This window comes from Aotus nancymaae, unplaced genomic scaffold, assembly GCF_030222135.1.
Source record: "Aotus nancymaae isolate 86718 unplaced genomic scaffold, 86718_ANA_hifiasm-v0.15.2.pri h1tg000092l, whole genome shotgun sequence".
Lineage (NCBI taxonomy): Eukaryota > Metazoa > Chordata > Mammalia > Primates > Aotidae > Aotus > Aotus nancymaae.
Genome location: NW_026988507.1, coordinates 11,486,609 through 11,506,904, shown reverse-complemented (window position 1 = coordinate 11,506,904; position 20,296 = coordinate 11,486,609). Strand labels below are relative to the sequence as shown.

At 36.5% G+C, this 20,296-nt stretch overlaps 1 protein-coding gene across 2 annotated transcripts in view; it reads right to left on the bottom strand.

Moving 5' to 3' along the window:
- CPNE8 (copine 8) overlaps window positions 1-20,296 on the bottom strand; it is a 230,776-nt gene that overhangs the window by 14,274 nt on the left and 196,206 nt on the right. For both annotated transcript variants that reach the window (XM_012435387.3, XM_012435388.3), the window contains exons 15-18: window positions 19,541-19,722; window positions 11,300-11,427; window positions 3,189-3,291; window positions 1,521-1,578 (exon numbers count right to left, since the gene is read on the bottom strand). In XM_012435387.3, coding sequence (XP_012290810.1) covers window positions 1,521-1,578; window positions 3,189-3,291; window positions 11,300-11,427; window positions 19,541-19,722 — 471 coding nt within the window. The remainder of the gene's footprint in view (window positions 1-1,520; window positions 1,579-3,188; window positions 3,292-11,299; window positions 11,428-19,540; window positions 19,723-20,296) is intronic.

Genomic DNA, 20,296 nt, shown 5'->3' with positions numbered 1-20,296 from the left:
AATACATCTTTCAAAGGCAAAAACAAATAGTAGCCAAAGAAGAAAGCATGAGTTATTTTAGCCACCAATTGGTGAAGTTTATGAATCACAGTCTATCACTAATTAATGCAGATTATCAAGTGCACAAAGCATTGACAGGAAAGGTACCTTAGCCTTCCTGTCCCCAGAAAGCTGTCTGAAATTCATGCCTGAAGTGCAACTCAAGCAGATGCAAATAGAGATAGAGAAAATATCAGCAGAATCAGTGTCAGTGAGGGATAAATGACTTCTGCTTTTGAAACTCTAAGATTTTAATGCCAGAAAGGATGACCAGCCAAGCACAGAATCTAGGGAATCCAGGGTCAGCAATACAACTTGCCTGTGGTGCTTTATCTGGGATGGACGGATCTGTATTATCCTTATTGAGGAGAGACTAGTGGTTAAAAGAGCATCACCCCAGTGATAATTTTACTCTAGGTAGCCACCGATGTGCCCAAGCTAACCCGTAACTTATCAAAGATTGTTTCAAACATTCTAAAAGCATTCTCATTTCCAGAGCCTCAAGCTACATAAGCTGCCATTATTAATATTAAAATCACCTGAACCAGGTGAATATTATGTGGCTGTGCACTTGCTGTCTAGTACAGAGTTCTTTTTTTGGTCTTGAATTTCATTTATTCAGAAAATATGTTTATAACTTGAATAAGTCAAAACATGGGTATATAAAAAAGAGGAATTTATGTGTCTCCAGAAGAAGAAAAGACTGCAAGGGAAATAGTGTGGTTTCTTTTTTTGTTGTTAAAGGCTCTGTGAATTTTTTTTTTTTTTTTTTTGTAATTGTACTTTAGGCTCTCTTAAAGGAATCTATCAGATGACTAGGAACAGACTATCCTTTAAAAGGTTTACCTGGATCATGTGTTACACAAACATTGCCTCTTAATTGGCATTTGAACAAGGCCTGAGCCTGAATAAAAGCCTACCCAGTCTGCCAATGCTGGTCAGCTCCAGTTTCATTTTACTTTGCTCTTCCATATGACAAAACTTCTTCATTTATAAGGCTAATGTCTATCAACTAGCTAGGGCCTGAAAACCCATTAAATTAGCATATTATGCTTATGTTAACATTTCTTTTCACAACCTAATGATTTATTAATTTAGCATTCATCCTTGAAGGGTTTTAGTGAACCCAGAGTGTGTTTTGCCTTGGGAACAAAAACTCAATTTATCACTCTGTCAGTCTTAGGAAATACTATTTTGAGTACAAACTAGCTCTAATGAAATGGAAAGCTACATGTTGAAATAATCTGTAAACTAGAGAGATAATATCCTAGTCAAAAAAGACAGGATCTTTTAATTGGCACACCTTAATAGACATAATCACAAGCTATCTATATATATGTCTATATATGGACACATGAACATTATATACAAACCCAAATACACAGTCACATCCTTCTAGAGAGACAAGAATGGCAGAAACCTAAGAGCATGTCACATCAGATTAAATTCCCAAGGAGTATTATTAAAATTTTACTACTCACCATCAAATTCTGCTGGTCCAACACCTACTATAATTATTGACATTGGAAGTTTTGAGGCCTTCAAAGAGAATACACAATTAGATTTCAATTAAGAAACTGAGTTCTTAAGAAAATAATTAAAGACCAGGCATGATAACTCACACTTGAAATCCCAGAACCTTGGGAGGCCAAAGGAGGAGGATTGCTTGAGGCCAAGAGTTTGAGACCAGCCTGGGCAACATAGCAAGATCCCATCTGTACCAAAAAAGAATTAGCCAGATGTGGTGGTGTGTGCCTGAGGTCCTAGCTACTTGAGTTTGAGGTGACCTCTCACCTGGGCCTAGGAGTCTGAGGCTGCAGTGAGCTATGATCATGCCACTGCACTCCAGCCTGGGCAACAAGGTGAGATCCTGTCTGAAAAAAAAAATTGAAAAAGGAATAATAAGCAAATATAGCTGGAATTTTAATATTTTTTCACAGATGTTCATTAAAATGTGAGCATAGTCAAAATGATTAATACAGAATAATATACTTGGTTCCATTCTTATCCTTTCCAAACTCTCTGTACACATTAATCCTAGAGGACATTCTTCAGAGATGACCAGCCCTGGGTAAGAGCAAATAAAAGGCAAGGAGCATCTACTTCCACTTGCTACTCTCAGAAAAAACTTTCTAAGCCGGCTTTTGGTATCTTTGTCCTCTTTTCATGTTCTTTCTCCTCCAAAAATCTTTCAGTTGCTAAAGGGGGAAAGCGGTACCCTAATCTACCTCATTTATACCCAAGGTTAGAAAAAGCAATTTTCACAGTGAGTGAGTGAACACAGATGATCATTACAGCAAGTTAGTAGTTTATGCACTAAATATCCTTGAGATTTTGAGGGAGGCTAAATACTTCATGTTATGTTTTTTCCATAAAACACATCACATATCATCACTTAAATAATTTAACGATAAGACTGTGAGATAGATCCAGCAACAGACACATAGAACACTACAACAACCACATCTTTCTCGAAGAAGGTCACTGAATTATGACTAATTATTTCTCAGGGCATCATGCCCTCTTAGTTAAGCCTAAATTACTAAGTCCATATTTTAAAGTGCATATTAGTGCAATTCATTCCTGCAGCCTATTTCATCGAATGCCTACTTCATGCCAAACATTGCTAAACCTAGAGACTGGTGAGTAAAAACTATTACTTTACAGATTATCATCTAGTAAATATAGATTTTATAGATTAGTATACAATTGAACCCTAAAGATCCAAACACACAATTAGGAATTATAATGAGCAGGATGGTTTTTGAATCAGTTACTATCCAGTTCTACAGAAACAGCAATTAGCTATTTTAGTTCTCCTCCAACTAGAATGCAAATGTTAAGAAATAATCTGTACAAATCACAAGATTGTATACAAATAGATCAAACTAACAGAGGTAAACACATCCATGCCTGTGAAAGTTACGCTATTATCATTCTTTTTTTCTTTAGGCAAGATTTTTTTTAACTCAAAGAGTCATACCCCTTAGCTTGGTCCCCATGGATCAATGGTACAGATGTATATACGCCGTCTGGATAAGGTTAAGGATGCAATCTGCTGCAAAGGTGTGGGGATTTTATTTTATTGTTAACTAAAATAGACTCTAGTCTCTAAGTAGCCTGCCCAATACTGAACGACCCCTACTTACATTAACGATGGACTCCTTAGTCTGGGCCATATCTGAGATAACACCATCTGTAACAATCAGAAGCACAAAATACTGGGAGCCATCCTTTACAGAAGAAGCATATCTGAAAGACAAGAAGTAAGGAAAGTAAAACAGTTTTCTATATGTGATGGTTGGTAAATACAATTTGGAAAAGTTACCTTTTTTTTTTTTTTTTTTTTAATTAAAGGCTTTGGTACTTTAAGGTGATGCCAGAATCAAGTATGAGGGGTTCAAGATACATATATTTTTTGAGACAGAGTCTAGTTCTGTCACCCAAGCTGGAGTATAGTGGTGCAATCTCAGCTCACTGCAACCTTTGACTCTCGGGTTCAAGTGATTTTCCTGCCCCAGCCTCCTGAGTAGCTGAGATTACAGGCCCCTGCCACCAAGCCCCGCTAATTTTTGTATCTTTATTACAGACGGGGTTTCACTGTGTTGGCCAGACTGGTCTCAAACTCCTGACCTCATGATCCGCCTGCCTCAGCCTCCCAGACACTGTGCCTGGACAAACATTTTAATCTCAATAAAATATTTGAACATGTTAGAAGTATATTTTATGCAAATTCTCAAATACACAATTATCTGAAATAACACACTAGAATAACTGCAATGTTAGTGCCTGCTGCTAAACAAGCTATTGCTTTTATGGCACTTGTTCTACATGTTGGCCCATTGTTGCACTTTAGGAAATCTAAATTTTAAGTCAGTGTTGCACGACCATTTATTCTTCTAATTTAGCCTTTTATTTTAAAGTACTACCATTTCTTCTAATTTAGTTAATTTAAAAATATTATATAAAATAATTAACATGCTACAGAAATGGATGAAGTAAAAATTATAAGCTGGCCACACCTCACTACTTTTTCTAGGAGGTGACACTGACATATAGACTCAGATTCAAATTATATTATAAAGGTATTAGCGATGCTTGCTTCTTAAAAGAACCTGATGGGGAATCCTTTTATAGATTGCATAATTAAGTCTTCTTATTAAAAGCCAGCTGTCTTTTTTGAAATATAGCCTATCTATAATTTATATCATGATATTACTGATATATCTGAGAGAGAGGTTAACTTTGTCAGTGTAGTAGAATTCAAACACATTTCTTTTGCATTCTTTGAAATAAGTTTCTGGGATTGTTTTTGTAAAAGCTCATATCTAGTTGGCTCAGATTCGTGGAATATTCTTTCAGCTTATTATTAGTTCACAAGAATAGAGAGGGCAAGAAAACAAGATAAACTGACTTAGGGATGTTTCATTTAAGTAGTTCAATTATGATTTACACAATGGATTAACACTTAACAATGAAGAAAGGAATGCATTTAAATATTTCAACCCAAAGTAGCACAGCAAATTTTATGTTACCAAGTGTCACCCCAAACTACTTTTGACTGGGCAATGAAGTGATCACTGCACGCACAAAGATAGATAGCTTTGTTATACTTCCTTTTGTGTCTTTACCTCTGTAGCAGAGATAAAAAGGCTTAAAGATGTAGGGCATCATAACATAGTATCTGGAGTAAGATTGTTCTGGGTAGAATTTTAGCTCCACCACAAATGACCCCTATGTATCTATTTTATCATCAGCAAAATGGAAATGGCACTGCTGTGACCTCTTAGAGTTGTTGTGAAGATGAATAATCCACATTATAGCACTGAACATGTTGCTACAGATCATGGGCTCCATAAGATTTTACTGTTTTTAATTGTGCAGATTGAATAAAGCATAATACAGGATTTGATTTGAACATTAGTTATGAGAATTCCAAGATAAAAAGTTATTTCCTAAGAAATGAAAATTCATTTTGGATAGTGATCTGGATTTAGAAGGTTCTCAATATCAGAAAAAACAGAAAAAAATTACAAATGGCCAAAAGGTAGAAAATGATAAATCCCCCTTAAAAACTGAAATGTGACAGCCTCAAAACAAGTAACTAATTAGGCATAGGAAGCAAAAAACTAATAGGAAATAATGAATACATTTAAATCAAATGAAGAAATTTTCATGATAGTCTGAAAAGATTTGAAATTTTCATTGGTATATTAATTTCTGAAATATTAAGCTGGTATAATATACCAACAAATTTATTTCAAATTACTTAAAATTATGGATGAAGAATTCTAGATGAATAGAAATTTTTTTTTAAATAACAGGAATGTAAAAATGGTTAACACCATACACAAGCTCTGCACTTTCAGAGCTGCCAGGCAGGGACATTTAAGTCTGCTGAAGCTATATCAACTACCTCTTTTCCCAGGTGCTCTGTCCCAGGTTGGTGGGGGCTTGATAAGTCCTTGATGGGCTGCTGCCTTTTTTTAGAGATGCCCTGCCCAACATGGAAGGAGTCTAGTGACAGGCTGCCTGCAGAGGTTTTGCTGAGCTGCTGTGGGCTCTGTCCTACTCGAACTTCCTGGCAACTTTGTTTGTGTTGTGTTAAAACTGCCTACTCAAGCCTCAGCAATGGCAGCTACACAAGAGGAAAACAGGCTAATCAGGGGTTGGTTAAAACCCCATTTTTCAAACTGTATTCCACAAAACCATTATTTTAAAAATATTTTTCTATTTTGATTAATAATATTTAAACATAATGTTATAGACATTAGATATAGTATTAAGTTTAAATCTGGAAAACCCTAAAATTCTTGCTCAGAGTTTAAATTTGTTGTCGATTGACAACATGATGGCAATGTGTTTCTTTGTTTTGGTCAGAAGGATGATGATGCTTATGTGTCAATTAGACTGTAAATCCCACTTATTTAATCAAAGATTATATATGTGGTTAATATCTACCATCAAATGCCTTTAAAGGAGCTTCATCCAATTAGTTGAAGGCCTTAAGAGCAAAAACTGGTTTCCCAGAAAAAAAGGAATACTGACATAAGACTGCAGTATGAAATCCTGAGTTTCCAATCTACCAACCTGTCCTATAAATTACATTCTTGCTGTCCCTTACAATTGCACAAGCCAATTCCTTAAAATATATCTCTGTATCTATATGTCCATGTCTCTATGTCTCCTACTGGTTCTGTTCTCTGGAGAACCCTGGCTGATATAGTAGGTGTTAATCACAACCACATTTTCACAGGTCATTAAGATTGGTTAAGCATTATCATTTAAAAGGGTCTTTAGGCCAGGCCCAGTGGCTCAAACCAGTAATCCCAGCACATAGGAGGCTGAGGCGGGTGGATCACTTGAGCCAGGAGTTGGAGACCAACCAGCCTGGCCAACATGATGAAACCCCCTCTCTACTAAAAATACAAAAATTAGCCGGGCATGGTGGTGCATGCCTGTAATCCCAGCTATTCAGGAGGCTGAGGCACGAGAATTGCTTGAGCCCGGGAGGTGGAGGTTGCAGTGAGCTGAGATCACATCACTGCATTCTAGCCTGGGTGACAGAGACTGTCTCAAAAACAAAAAAAGTTCTTTAGTTTCCTATTATAACTTTGTTAACTACAATGAACTTGGCCAGGCACAGTGGCTTATACCTATAATTCCAGCACTTTGGGAGGCTGAGGTAGGTGGATCACCTGAGGTCAAGAGCTCAAGATGAGATTGTCCAACATGGCAAAACCTGTCTCTACTAAATATACAAAAGTTGGCTGGGCATGGTGGCAGGCACCTGTAAGCCCAGCTACTCGGAAGGCTGAGGCAGAAGAACTGCTTGTTAAACCCAGTAGGCAGAGATGCAGTGACCTGAGATCACGCCACTGCACCCCAGCCTGGGCGACAGAGCAAACAAACAAAAAATATATAGTATTCAGATAATTTAATTAAACAGATACAGATATCTCAGTATATCCAAAGTATTGGGGTTTATATTTGCATATGCATATATGTGCATGTATATGAATAACTCACAAGGAATAATCACTCCCTTCAGTGTGGAAAAGATCTACATGTAACCACAGTAGTGTCTAATTAGTACTAGACATATGCAAGGAATGACATAGGCCAGAAGAAGCAGTGAATCTGTGACTGAAGTGTAGTACATTTGGGAGAATGTGGAAATGAGGTTGGATGGGTTAGTACTGGTTGAATATTGGATGTTCTAGCGTGCAAGTTAAACCGTCTGCACTTAAATTTATGACAAGGCATCAACAGATGTTGAGTAGGATTTTACATCATTTGAAATGCTGTTCTCCAGACAGCTCTGGGAAAGGAGGACTGGAAAGGCAAGAAATCAGAAGCAGGGGCTGGAAAGCCTCAAAAAAGCATATAAAACCTTCAAATTTTGTAAATTTAATGCTTTGAGTCTTGTCTATTTTACACCATTGTTATCTCATTAATATTATCTAGCAAGTCAAATAGATCAGAGAGATACATAGATATGAGTCCTAAAAATGAGCTTAAAACTGTTATTCTTAAGAAGAATAAGCATTCTTTAACATGCTTATTTGCAGACAACATGATTGTATATTTAGAAGACCCCACTGTCTCAGCCCAAAATCTCCTTAAGCTGATAAGCCACTTCAGCAAAATTTCAGGATACAAAAATCAATGTACAAAAATCACAAGCATTTCTATACACCAATAGTAGACGAACAGCCAAATCATGAGTGAACTCCCATTTACAATTGCTACAAAGAGGATAAAATACCTAGGAATAAAACTAACGAGGGATGTGAAGGACCTCTTCAAGGAGAACTACAAACCACTGATCAATGAAATAAGAGAGGATACAAACAGATTGAAAAACATTCCATGCTCATCCTTAGGAAGAATCAATATCTTGAAAATGGCCATACTTTACAAAGTAATTTATAGATTCAATGCTATCCCCCTCAAGCTACCATTGATTTTCTTCAAAGAATTGGAAAAAAAAACACTTTAAATTTCATATGGAACCAAAAAAGGGCCTGCATAGCCAAGACAATCCTAAGAAAAACAAAACAAAACTGGAGTCATCACACTACTTGACTTCGAACTATACTATAAGGCTACAGTAATCAAAACAGCATGGTACTGGTAACAAAACAGATATATAGACCAATGGAACAGAACAGAGGCCTTGGAAATAACACCATACACCTACAACCATCTGATGTTTGATAAACTTGACAAAAACAAGCAATGGGGGAGGGATTCTCTATTTAATAAATGGTGTTGGGAAAACTGGCTAGCCATATGCAGAAAGCTGAAACTGTATCCCTTCCTTACACCTTATATAAAAATTAACTCAAGATGGATTAAAAACGTAAATATAAGACATAAAAAACCATAAAAACCCTAGAAGCAAACCTAGGCAATACCATTCAGGACATAGGCATGGGCAAAGACTCTATGACTAAAACACCAAAAGCGATAGTAACAAAAGCCAAAATAGACAAATGGGATCAATTTAAAGAGCTTCTGCACAGCAAAGGAAACTATCATCAAGTGAACAGACAACCTACAGAATGGGAGAAAATGTTTGCAATCTACCTATCTGAGAAAGGAGTAGTATTCAGAATCTATAAATAACTCAAACATATTTACAAGAAAAAACCCTATCAAAAGTAGGCAAAGGATATGAACAGACAGTTCTCAAAAGAAGACATTTATGCAGCCAACAAACATATGAAAAAAAAAAACTCATCATCACTGGTCATTAGACAAATGCAAATCAAAACCACAATGAGATACCATCTCACACCAGTTAGAATGGCGATCATTAAAAAGTCAGGAGACAACAGATGCTGGCGAGGATGTGGAGAAATAGGAATGCTTTTACACTGTTGGTGGGAGTGTAAATTAGTTCAACCATTGTGAGAGACAGTGTGGCAATTCCTCAAGGATCTAGAAATAGAAATACCATTTGACCCAGCAATCCCATTACTGGGTATATACCCAAAGGATTATAAATAGTTCTGTTATAAAGACACATGCACACGTATATTTATTGTGCCACTGTACACAATAGCAAAGATTTGGAACCAACCAAAATGCCCATCAGTGATAGACTGGATAAAGAAAATGTGGCACATATTCACCATGGAATACTATGCAGCCATAAAAACGTTGAGTTCATGTCCTTTGCAGGGAAATGGATGAATCTGGAGACCATAATTCTCAGCAAAGTAACACAAGAACAGAAAACCAAACGAACACCGCATGTTCTCACTCATAAGTTGATGTTGAACAATGAGAACACATGGATACAGGGAACATCACACACTGGGACCTGTTGTGGGTTGGGGGGCTAGGGGAGGGATAGCATTAGGAGAAATACCTAATGTAGGTGATGGGGTGATGGATGCAGCCAGCCACCGTGGCATGTGTATACCCATGTAACAAAACTGCACATTTTGCACATGTACCCTAGAACTTGAAGTATAATTTTAAAAAATAGATACATGGAACTTCCTATTGTACTGGAAGGAAAAGATAAGTCTTAAGAAGCCATATCTTACTGTTTTTCTTAATTTTTCTCATGTAAAAAATAATAAAGAATTATTGGATCATGGCTCATTTTCAAGGAGTCTTAAAGATTTTACTAGCAGGTGCTCCTATATTCGAGAACTTACAAAATGCTGTATAAAACATAAAAAATGTCATAGAACACTGTGGAGCATTTGGTTTGAAATGTATATAGAAATGCACCTAGAAATTTTATATCTAACATTTTAACTTTTATAATAGATATACACCAGGAAAAGTTATGAAATTACTTGGTAAGCACTGATAAGGGCCTTCCTAATAATAAGCACGAGTTCTCACAAAATAAGTCCTGTCATTTTTCTCTTTTTATAAAAAAGTGATCTCTATGGTAGTGTGGCAGTCAATTATAATTTATCTTGCATTAACATTGTATTATATTCTGCTATATTTGACTGCCATCAGTATATAGTATATATGACGTTACTTACATAGGCTAGTATAATAAGCTAGGATATATCATTAGTGGATTATGAAATCAATGTTGGGGGTCAAGATTGCATTTTTAAAAAAGAGAAATAGAAAAGAACAGATGCCATAGAAATAAAGATAAAACATAAAGTACCATTTCATGAATAACTTTTTTTTGGGGGGGTCGTATATGAACAAGGTTAAGATGTATTAATACGATTCATATTTTAGTAGAGATTGCAGATGAAAATGTCTGAAAAATTCAAGCCAAAGGGTCACACTCAGACAACAGTCATCAATGTATCACTATCAAGCTGAGCTGGAGTTCCACAGGGAAGCTGCACTGGGGTAAGCCCTGGGTGTGAGGGATATTTTAGCATTCTGTCCATGTCCCAGATAATGAAAAGTGGAGCACACTATAGTTGCTGGTAATATTCATTAGAGAAGGTGGTAAAGTACCAGAACCTTCAGAGAACTGGGGTTTCACATTGCTTTTATACTTGATAAACTTGAAAAAAAAATTCCATATTTTGATGAGTTCTGGCTACATATTTGAAAGGATAAGAAACTTCTAATTATCTCAAAATAAGTCAGGGAGTCATAGGATTTACACAGGCCAAATTTTCTAGGGATTTAAAAAGTGTTTAATCCATTTATGTACTAATGAAAAAATAGTAAGTATATATAGATTTATTTTTTACATTTTAACATTTTCTTCAGAACATGTACTTGGAGTCATAAGCATTATATTCTGGTCTCAGTACTATGTACTATATACAGGTAGAGCTCTGGGAATTTATAAAATTAGCTACTATATTAATTTCAGAAAGGTTGAAATAATGTGCCCTCTATGTCACTGAAAGCTTCAAATAGTCATCTAATAGAATTCAGTCTCTGATCACTTCTATGCTACTTACTGCTACCATGGAGTGTGATGTTAGAGATGAATGACCTACACAGGTGACCTCACCATTGATCTTATTTTTCTCACAGATGCCTTTTCAAACAAAACAACATTTTCCTTAGTTGAACAAAGATACTTCCTAACATAACCTGGAGTATGTTTCTTGAGATTTTAATGTACTCTTCTCAGCAAAGTATCACAATAGTTTGATAGAAACTCTAACGTACATTTTTTCTTCATTTTCTTGGAGGCAAATTAAAAGAAAACAACTTTCATTTGTCAATTCATGCTAACAATAATGTTATGAGTTCACCATGGTCCAGTACATCAGAATAAACACCTTGTCTGCTCTCTACTTACCTTGCTACATGATTAATTACAGGAGCAAAGTTGGTGGGCCCATATAGTTGTACAGATTTCAGACTCCTGTAATAAGCCTCCATGACCCCTTCAATGCCGTCACAGTAGGGGTTTTGAGGGTTCCCATTCTGTAGAAATGTAGGCAAAAACAAAACCACAGTAAGAGAAAATCTTCGTGAATATCAATTGAAAATGACAAGAGAATAATACATGTTGTTACTCATAAATATTTTTGGAAGAACACTCATTTATAAATTTACAATAGCAAAACAATACATTAAATGATCAACAATAGATTATGATATATTATGAAGATCATACGTATAATGTGCAATCATTAAAAATCCGTACTCTTCAAAAAATGGCAAAGAAAATTTTAAATAATATTAAGAGAAGCTGACCACCACAACATTCTAAAATTAATAGTATCTTAATTTACACAGGTTTGTGTAGGTGTGGAGATAAACATATAGAAATCCTAAAAAGAAAACCGAAGTATTAATAGTGGCTACCTCTAGGTGGTTAGATAACTGCTAACTTTCCTCGCATCCTTTAACCTGGTCTATGTTTTTCCAATTTTTATGCAGTAAACATGTATTAAAATTAGATAAATAAATGCCATCAATTCAAATAGTTTAACCCAATAGCAGGAAAAATGTAAAATATCTGCCACATGAATATTTTCAGGTCACAATTCTTAATCCAAGTAGAGAAGGAGTCAGAGGGAATATAATTTGGTGTAGGAAACATCAAGACAAGGCAAAAGAAAAGGAATTAAAAACAATACTCATGTCATTCAAGGGAATTGGAGCTTGCTGTTGCTGTTAAGAAGCTCTTATTCTGGGAACAGTGCCCAAAAAGGCAACTTTAACGGAAGCTCTTATTCTGGGGACAGGACCTGGAAAGGCAACTTTAACCCTGGACACCTAGGCTGGCTTTTTCATACCTTAAATGCTCTGTCATTATTAGGTTTAATTCTCCTAGTCCAAATGATACTAATAACACAAATAAGACCATGTATTAGTTATCTATTGCTATGTAACAAATTACCCCCAAAGTTATACCCTCTGCATAGTGGCTTAAGACAATTAATATTTCTCTCATACATTTTTGAAGTCTCAGGAATTCAGAAGCAGCCTAGCAGGGTGGCTCCTGAGCAGAATCTCTCATGAGGTTGCAGTGAAGATGCCGACCTGGGCTGCAGTCATCCGAAAGCTTGAGAGTGGACAGAAGGATCTATTTCCAAAAAGGCTCACTTACGTGGCTGTTGGCAGGAGGCCAAATGGATGCTCCACAGGGCTGCTTGAGTGTTCTCATGACATGGCAGCTAACTTTCCCCAGATTGAGTAATCCCAAGCAAAGAGCAAGGACAAAGCCCCAATGCCTTTTATGAGCCAGTCTCTGAAGTTACACTCCATCACTCCTACTTTAATGCATTTGCTAGAATGAGTTACTGAATCTGTTCACACTTGAGAAAAAGGAGATACCCTCCACTTTTTGAAAGGGAATATCAAAATTATGTGTATATATATTTTTTATGCACTAGTGATAGTAACTACATTTAAAAATGGTTAGCAATAATTTTAGCATACATATTTTTACCTGAATAATCACAAGTAACTGGTAGTTGAATTCTATATACCAAGTTTTTTTTTTTTTTTTTTTTTTTTTGAGACGGACGGAGTCTCTCCCAGTTACCAGGCTGGATGGAGTGCAGTGGTGCGATCTCAGCTCATTGCAACCTCCGCCTCCTGGGTTCAAACAATTCTCCTGCGTCCGCCTCCTGAGTAGCTGGGACTATAGGCGCACACCACCATGCCCAGCTAATTTTTGTATTTTTAATAGAGGCAGGGTTTCACCATGTTGCCCAGGATGGTCTCGATCTCTTGACCTCATGATCCACCCACCTCGGCCTCCCAAAGTGCTGGTTTTATACTAAAATATTTACATATATAACTTTTATAACCCTAAAAATGTAGGACTGCCGTTAACCCCACTTTATAGATAAAGAAACTAAGGCAATGAGAACTTACACATTGTGCCCAAGGTCACACAACACGACTAGGAGAGCTAATATTTGAACCAGGCAGTCTAACTCCAGAGTTCAATTTCTTATACACCACTATGCCACCAAATTATGAGACGCCAAGCTTTCTACAAGGCTGGAATCTTAGAAAACTGAGCCAAACGTTACCAACTATTTCTATTTTATCATTTGGTAGAGAGGGATTTATATCCATTTTTTTCTTTTAATTTTGTCTTCAAACATTTTATTAACCCTCATACATTTTTGAAAGCATTAAATAATAAAAGCCCTCTTTACATTATAAAACTGTTTGTATAACTTGGCTGAAAACAGAATGTAAAAGAAAAGTTTAACATTTAGCACAAAGCCGTTAATGTTTAGTTCTGATGTTAATCTGAGGCGACCTATTTAACCTTCCTTTAAGATTTTATGGTGCTCTTTTCCCTTGATAAGGTATGAAGCTAATTAAAATTAAAACTCATTACTGATTTTGGGCGTATAAAAATGTATTATACATCTATCTTAAGGGAACAGTTACAAATCAGGGTAGTCCTGAGCTACTTTTATTTTTTAGCATGTTGATTGGAGGTTTATATTTCGATGAAACTGTATGTTACCACGATTTCTCTGGAACTGAAACTACAAGGTCATCATTTTTCTCTTCTTTGATAGTGGAAGGGCAATCATTAGATGTTCTATTCATCCTCATGGAATGTTTAAAGCACTGATTTCTGAAATTAGTCCTAATAGTATAATAAGTTGCTCTACGGTTTCCTCATATGTCTTAGATGATAAGAATACCTTACAACATAAAATTATGCCTTCTTTTTAGTATATGCTCTGGATTATATCAGGATTACTTTAAATATTTTATGGCTACTAAATGAGATTTTCTTCTTAATGAGAAGGTTGTAATGAGTTATAAAAAGACTTTTAAGTCTGTTACTTGCACACACATTTATAGCAGCACAACCTGCAACTGCAAAAATATGAAACCAGCCTAAATACCCATCAACGAGTTAAGTGGATAAAGAAAATTTGGAATGTGCACACACACACAAACACACACACACACACACACACACAATTCTACTCAGCCATAAAAAGGAAGAAAACAATGGCATTCACAGCCACCTGGATGGAGCTGGAGACCATTATTCTAAGTGAAGTAACTCAGGAATGGAAAACCAAACACTGTATGTTCTCACTTATAAGTGGGAGCTAAGCTACGAGGATGCAGTCATAAGAATGATATAATGAACTTGGAGACGAGGAGGAAAGGCAGGAGGAGGTGAAGGACAGAAGACTACACACTGGGTACAGAGTCCACTGCTCAGGTGATGGGTGCATCAGAATCTCAGAAATCACCACTAAAGAACTTACACATGTAAGCAAAAACCACCTGTTGTCCCAAAACTATTGAAATAAATAGATTTTTAAGTGTGTTTAAAAACTCATTTCTTGAAAATGTTATGCAGGAAATTAGTTATTGCTTGTTAAAACAAATTAGCATGAGTCCATGTGTGGCTCTGACACAAAACTAAAACACATTTTTTTTTTTTTAGTAAGCACATTTAATTTTGTTGCTTATTAACGAAGAGGACAATGGATGCCCTATTTCCTAGTTCCCTCCTAATTAAACTTTCCATTTATAAAATAATACATGTTAACTTGTAGGATACATAGAAAGCATAAAGATCTGACTTTAAAATGATCAATAATCTCACCACTCAGACTGAAGTGGGGAGGGTGTCCAGCGCTCACCCATTCTTCCTCCCATTTAGCTCCCTCAGGGATTGTCCTGAGGGTGTGGATTCAGCATCATGCAAGAAGCCTGTCATCTCTGTTGCCGCCTGTAGCCTGCAACACTTTTCAGCAGGGCTAACAAGCTGACAAAATACTGAAGAGAAGCTCTTAGGGGCTGTCGCTCTACTCTGAAATGTCGCTGTTGCTTACTGTAGGGGAAAGCTGAGAGAATTCTTCCTTCTATTCAATAAACACCCATTGAGCTTCTGTTTTATATATGGTACAGTGTTAAAGACTTCTTTGTTATTAAATTGCTGGTGTCCACTTGGAAAAAAATAAATACACATAAATGCTAAATTGCACACATTTGTATAAATGCCAAAATAAGTGAAAAGCATGCAAGTGCATTTAGGTATTTGGCAGGAGAAACCACTCGGACAGGTGTTCGCGTTTCTCTATTGGTCCACACGGAAGACCTGCTTTTAAGGACCGCTGGCCACAAGCTTATTAGAAATATACCAGAGCTCCGCACGACTGCATTTTCAGTTATAACCCCAAAAGGACTCTTCAAGAATTATAATGAGCGGAGAGCAATGACTCATTCTTTTCATAACCATAAGACTTGGAATGGTAATACCAGGAAATTTTTCCTTTCCTCTCCCATTCTTTTTGCTTTTCCCGTAGTGTGTCTCACATAAAAAGCTGAGGTTTACTGAGACCCTTTCAACTGAGCAAAGCTTAAGTTTAACATGTGTGCTAGCCAAAACTTACACGCTGGGGGATATTTAAGTTCTTAAGACTCCCTTGCTATCTAAAAGAATTATGTGAATTTGGTGAAATAAATAGGTTAATGTTAGTAAATATATACCACAAATTTGTACCATGGAAATACGAGGATTTATTAACACCAGGTACTTCATGAAAGGCCAGGCTGTCCTGAAACTGAACTTTTTGTATTTGCCTCTTTCAGTACTTACAGATACCTATTGCAGTGATTTAGGACAAGCTTAGCACAGAATACTTCAGCAAGAATCAAATACAATACTATCTAACTGAAGACCTACTTAACCATACCTACCTTATTTATCCAACAAAACAGAAGTGCTTTGAAAAAAATTAATCATTCAGTAATATTAAAGTTGAGGCATTATCATCAACATAATCATTGTTGTTTTCATCAGTTTGAAAGACTATTTTTCATAGATTAAAGGGGTATGATCTCTGTCCCATAAATGTTTGAACTGGGCTCAAGGAACAGATTATGGTATAAATAATAAATATATATCATTCTTCAGCATAGATACTTTTATAGGTTTGGTTACAAGGGGTAAATGTGGAGGTAGGAAAAGCAGAAAAAGAGAAAAGTAGAGGAAGGGAAAAAGGAAAAAATACACACTAGCAGAAGAAGAAATGTGTGCAAAGGAAATTAATCAACCTCTCATTTAGCTTAACACAATTAGTCCTTTTCTTAGTCTTTAAAATAGCTCATGACCTTTTTCCTGAGGCACTTTAGATTTAGAATCACATGAGTGATTTTTATGGTTTTATAAGTTTCTGGAGATTTTAATTTTCTAAGACACAACAAAATCCCAACAGATACTCATTTTTATATGACATTGGGAGTGTGGCATGTGGGCTATTTCATGGAAGAAAGAATTAAGCCCTCCAGCAACCTGTCTTGAAATTGTGTGGGTGATGAAATGGAAAAGAATAAATACAAAAATAAAAATGTAATACTGCTCTTAAAACATATTTGAGAAAGATGAAATCTTATATAAAAGTACATATATCATGATGCTAATATAAGCATGTATCCAAGAGGTGAGATTACAGGTGCTTTTTAGAGATGTGTTTTAGCTGTAGTTAAGAGCGTGAATTCTAAAATAAGACTGACTTGGGTTCGAGTCCTGTCCTTTGGGACAATGGTCAACTTCTGAGCCTCCGAGTTGAGTTATACAACTCCTGGGAGCACTTTTCTCAGCACAGGTAATGAGATTGGCAGTTTCTAGAGCAGTGCAATGTGTCAGCATGAAATATCTATCACATAGGAATTTTGTGAAGATTATATAAGATAATGAGTATAAAGTATGCAACTCCATACTCAGGATTGAGTCAAATACTATTTCACTGAAAACCTACTCAACCCTTGTCTTATCTGAGAAAACAAAAGTGCTTTGAAAAATTTAAAGTAATATAATCATCAGGCAAGACTAAAGTTGAAACATTATCATCATCAACAACATAATCATGCTTATTTTCATCATTAACGTGGGAGACTATTTTTCATAGATTTAAAGAAGTCTGACCTCTCTTAGTCTGTTTGTGCTGTATGAGAATACCTGAGATTCGGTAATTTATAAACAATAGAAATGTATTTCTCACAGTTTTGGAGGCTAGAAGGTCCAAGATCAAGATGCCAGCAGGTTCAGTTGCCTGGTGAGGGCTGTGTCCTCAAAGGTGAGAAATGCTGTGTTCTCACTTCGCAGAAAGCAGGACAAGCTGAGTAAAGCCTCTTTTATAAGGGCCTTAATTTCATTCATGAGAGAGGAGCCCTCGCAGACCAACCAGCTCTTAAAGGCCTCACTGAATACTATTACGTTAGCAGCCCCTGAACTCTGGAAGGAAACATCGAAGCCACAGCAATATCTATCCTCTAAGTGTTTTAACTGGGCTCAAATAACAAATTAACGCCAGGCACAGTGGCTCACACCTGAAATCCCAGCACTCTGGGAGGCTGAGGCGGACAGATCACTTGAGCTGAGGAGTTTGAGATTGGCCTGGCCAACACACTGAAAACCCCGTCTCTACTAAAAATACAAAATTTAGCCAGGTATTATGCATGCCTGTAATTCTAGGTATTCAGGAAGCTGAGGCACGAGAATTGCTTGAACTGGGGAGGCGGAGTTGATCTCACCACTGCACTCCAGCCTGGGCAACAGAGCAAGCCTCTGTTGAAGAAAAGAAAAGAAAAAAGAAAGAGGAAGGAAGGAAGAAGGAAGGGAGGGAGGGAAGGAGGGAGGAAGAAGGAGGAGGAGGAGGAGGGAGGGAGGAGGAGGAGAAAAAAGAAGGAGGAGGAGGAAGAAGAAAGGAAGAAAGGAAGAAGGAGAATAGGAGGAAGAAGAGGAAGAGGAAAGAAGAAGAAGAAAGAGGAGGAGGAGGAGGAGAAAGTAAGGCACAAATACTCCCTTAACACTTGAGGAAGTGTTAAGGACAGGTTGAGTATCCCTTATCTGAAACCAGAGTGTTTTAGATTCTGAATTCCTTTTTTTGGATTTTAAAATATTTATATAATTACCAGTTGACCTTCTCAAATCTGAATATCCAAAATCCAAATTGCTCCAATGAGCATTTCCTTCGAGCATCTTTTTCAGATTTCGGAGCATTTACTTTTCTGATTTGGAATGCTCAACCTGTATATTTTTATTATAGGTTTGGTTACAAGGAATGAACATAGAGGTAGGAAAGGCAGCAAAGGAGAGAATTACAGAGACAGAGAAAGGGACATATTCAAGGTTGAGAGAAACATATGAAAGGAAAATTAATAAACCTCATTGAGTTTAACACAATTATATTTATTTTCTTTGGTTTTAAAAACAATAGTAGATTAAAGATAGCCAAACATTCTTTGATACTCTTCCCATGGTGAAGTGAAGGTTAATTCTTCTACCTTGAACCTGGGATGGTCTTAGTAACTTGCTTGGCCAATAGGATGTTGCAGAAATCACATTCTGGGACTTCTAAGAATATGATATAAACATCCTTGGACTTTCTGTCACAGACTTTTAGAATACTCACCCTGGGAAGGCTGGCTGCTGCATAAGAAATCCTACTACAATGAGACCACCATACAATTATGAAGCCCTCTGTAACTACAGAGACAGGCTGTATGTAAAGCAAGGGAGAGTAGTCTAGGCAACCCCAGCTTTTCAGCTGTCCCATCTCAGGCCCAAGACATGAATGAACATGAGCAAAGAAGCCACGTTAGGAGACATATCAGCCCCAGAAGACATAACATGGGGAAGATCTAAGGAATTCAACAGACGGCCAGAACTAAGCTGAAAAATACGACACCAGTCACCAATTCCAGGCATCTCTAGCCAGTCAAATCACCTAAACTAAGACTCCAGATACTACAAAGCACAAAAATGCTATCTCCCATTATATTCTGCTTGAATTCCTGAGCCACAAATCATAAGCATAATAGAATGATATTGTTTTATATCTCTAAGTTTTAGGAAGGTTTGTTATGCAGCAATAGATAACCAAAATAGACCCCCTATTTGTAAGTCAGGTGGGTGCACTTCAGGTAGATTTATGGCTAAGCTATTCAGCTATTCTTTTTCCCATTAAGCTCACACTCCAAAGTCAATTACTTACCAAGATTTAGCTACAGTCAGAAAAGCTTGCTATATAACTAAAGAATAAGCACCAAAGCAATATTAAGCGGTCTCCTTTTGATATATTCTTACCAAAGCAAATTCATGAGATATTCTTCCATCTGGAGGCAGTTTTGCACCAAAACCTAGAGCTGGAAACATTTTATCACTGTCATAATCTTGAACAATTTCGCCAACTGCTTTCAGCGCCATACCATAGGCATTCAGCTGGTAAGGATTCATGTAGTGGAGGGAAGTGGGCTGAGCAGGGTTGCCTGATGACAGAACACATATTTCAAACATAAGCAATTAGGCTACATATATTTAACAAGATTTTTCTTGGTGTCTATTTCAGAATGAAATATTCAAAACTACGTTTTTCTGCCTATATCTACAGTGTGTCAAATTGTTTCTTTTTGGATGGATATTAACATGGAAACATTTATTACATTATATTAGACATATAGAAAGTTCTAAGATATGCTAAAGCATATGCAGAATTTTTCAGAAATTACTTCTTTTCAATGCCACAGGCTATTTTTGAGTTTTACTTCTGGAAGTATAAAAGAACTTTTGTTAATCTTATTTTGTTATAAACTTTATTTTTAAACAAAATCATGTGCCTTTAGCTTGAATCCTTATGCCTACGGCAAGATGACCCATAATTTCAATAATTATGAAGGCTTTGTAATGTTGTATCACCAATATAAACTGAGTATTTGAGAAATATCCCAATTTAGCATTTAAAAAAAGGGAAGCATAGTGATTTTCAAGGGCAGGCTGACTGAATATCTACGTCTAAAAAATTCTTCACAACTTTCTAACTAGACATTAAGATAAGAGCCAGAG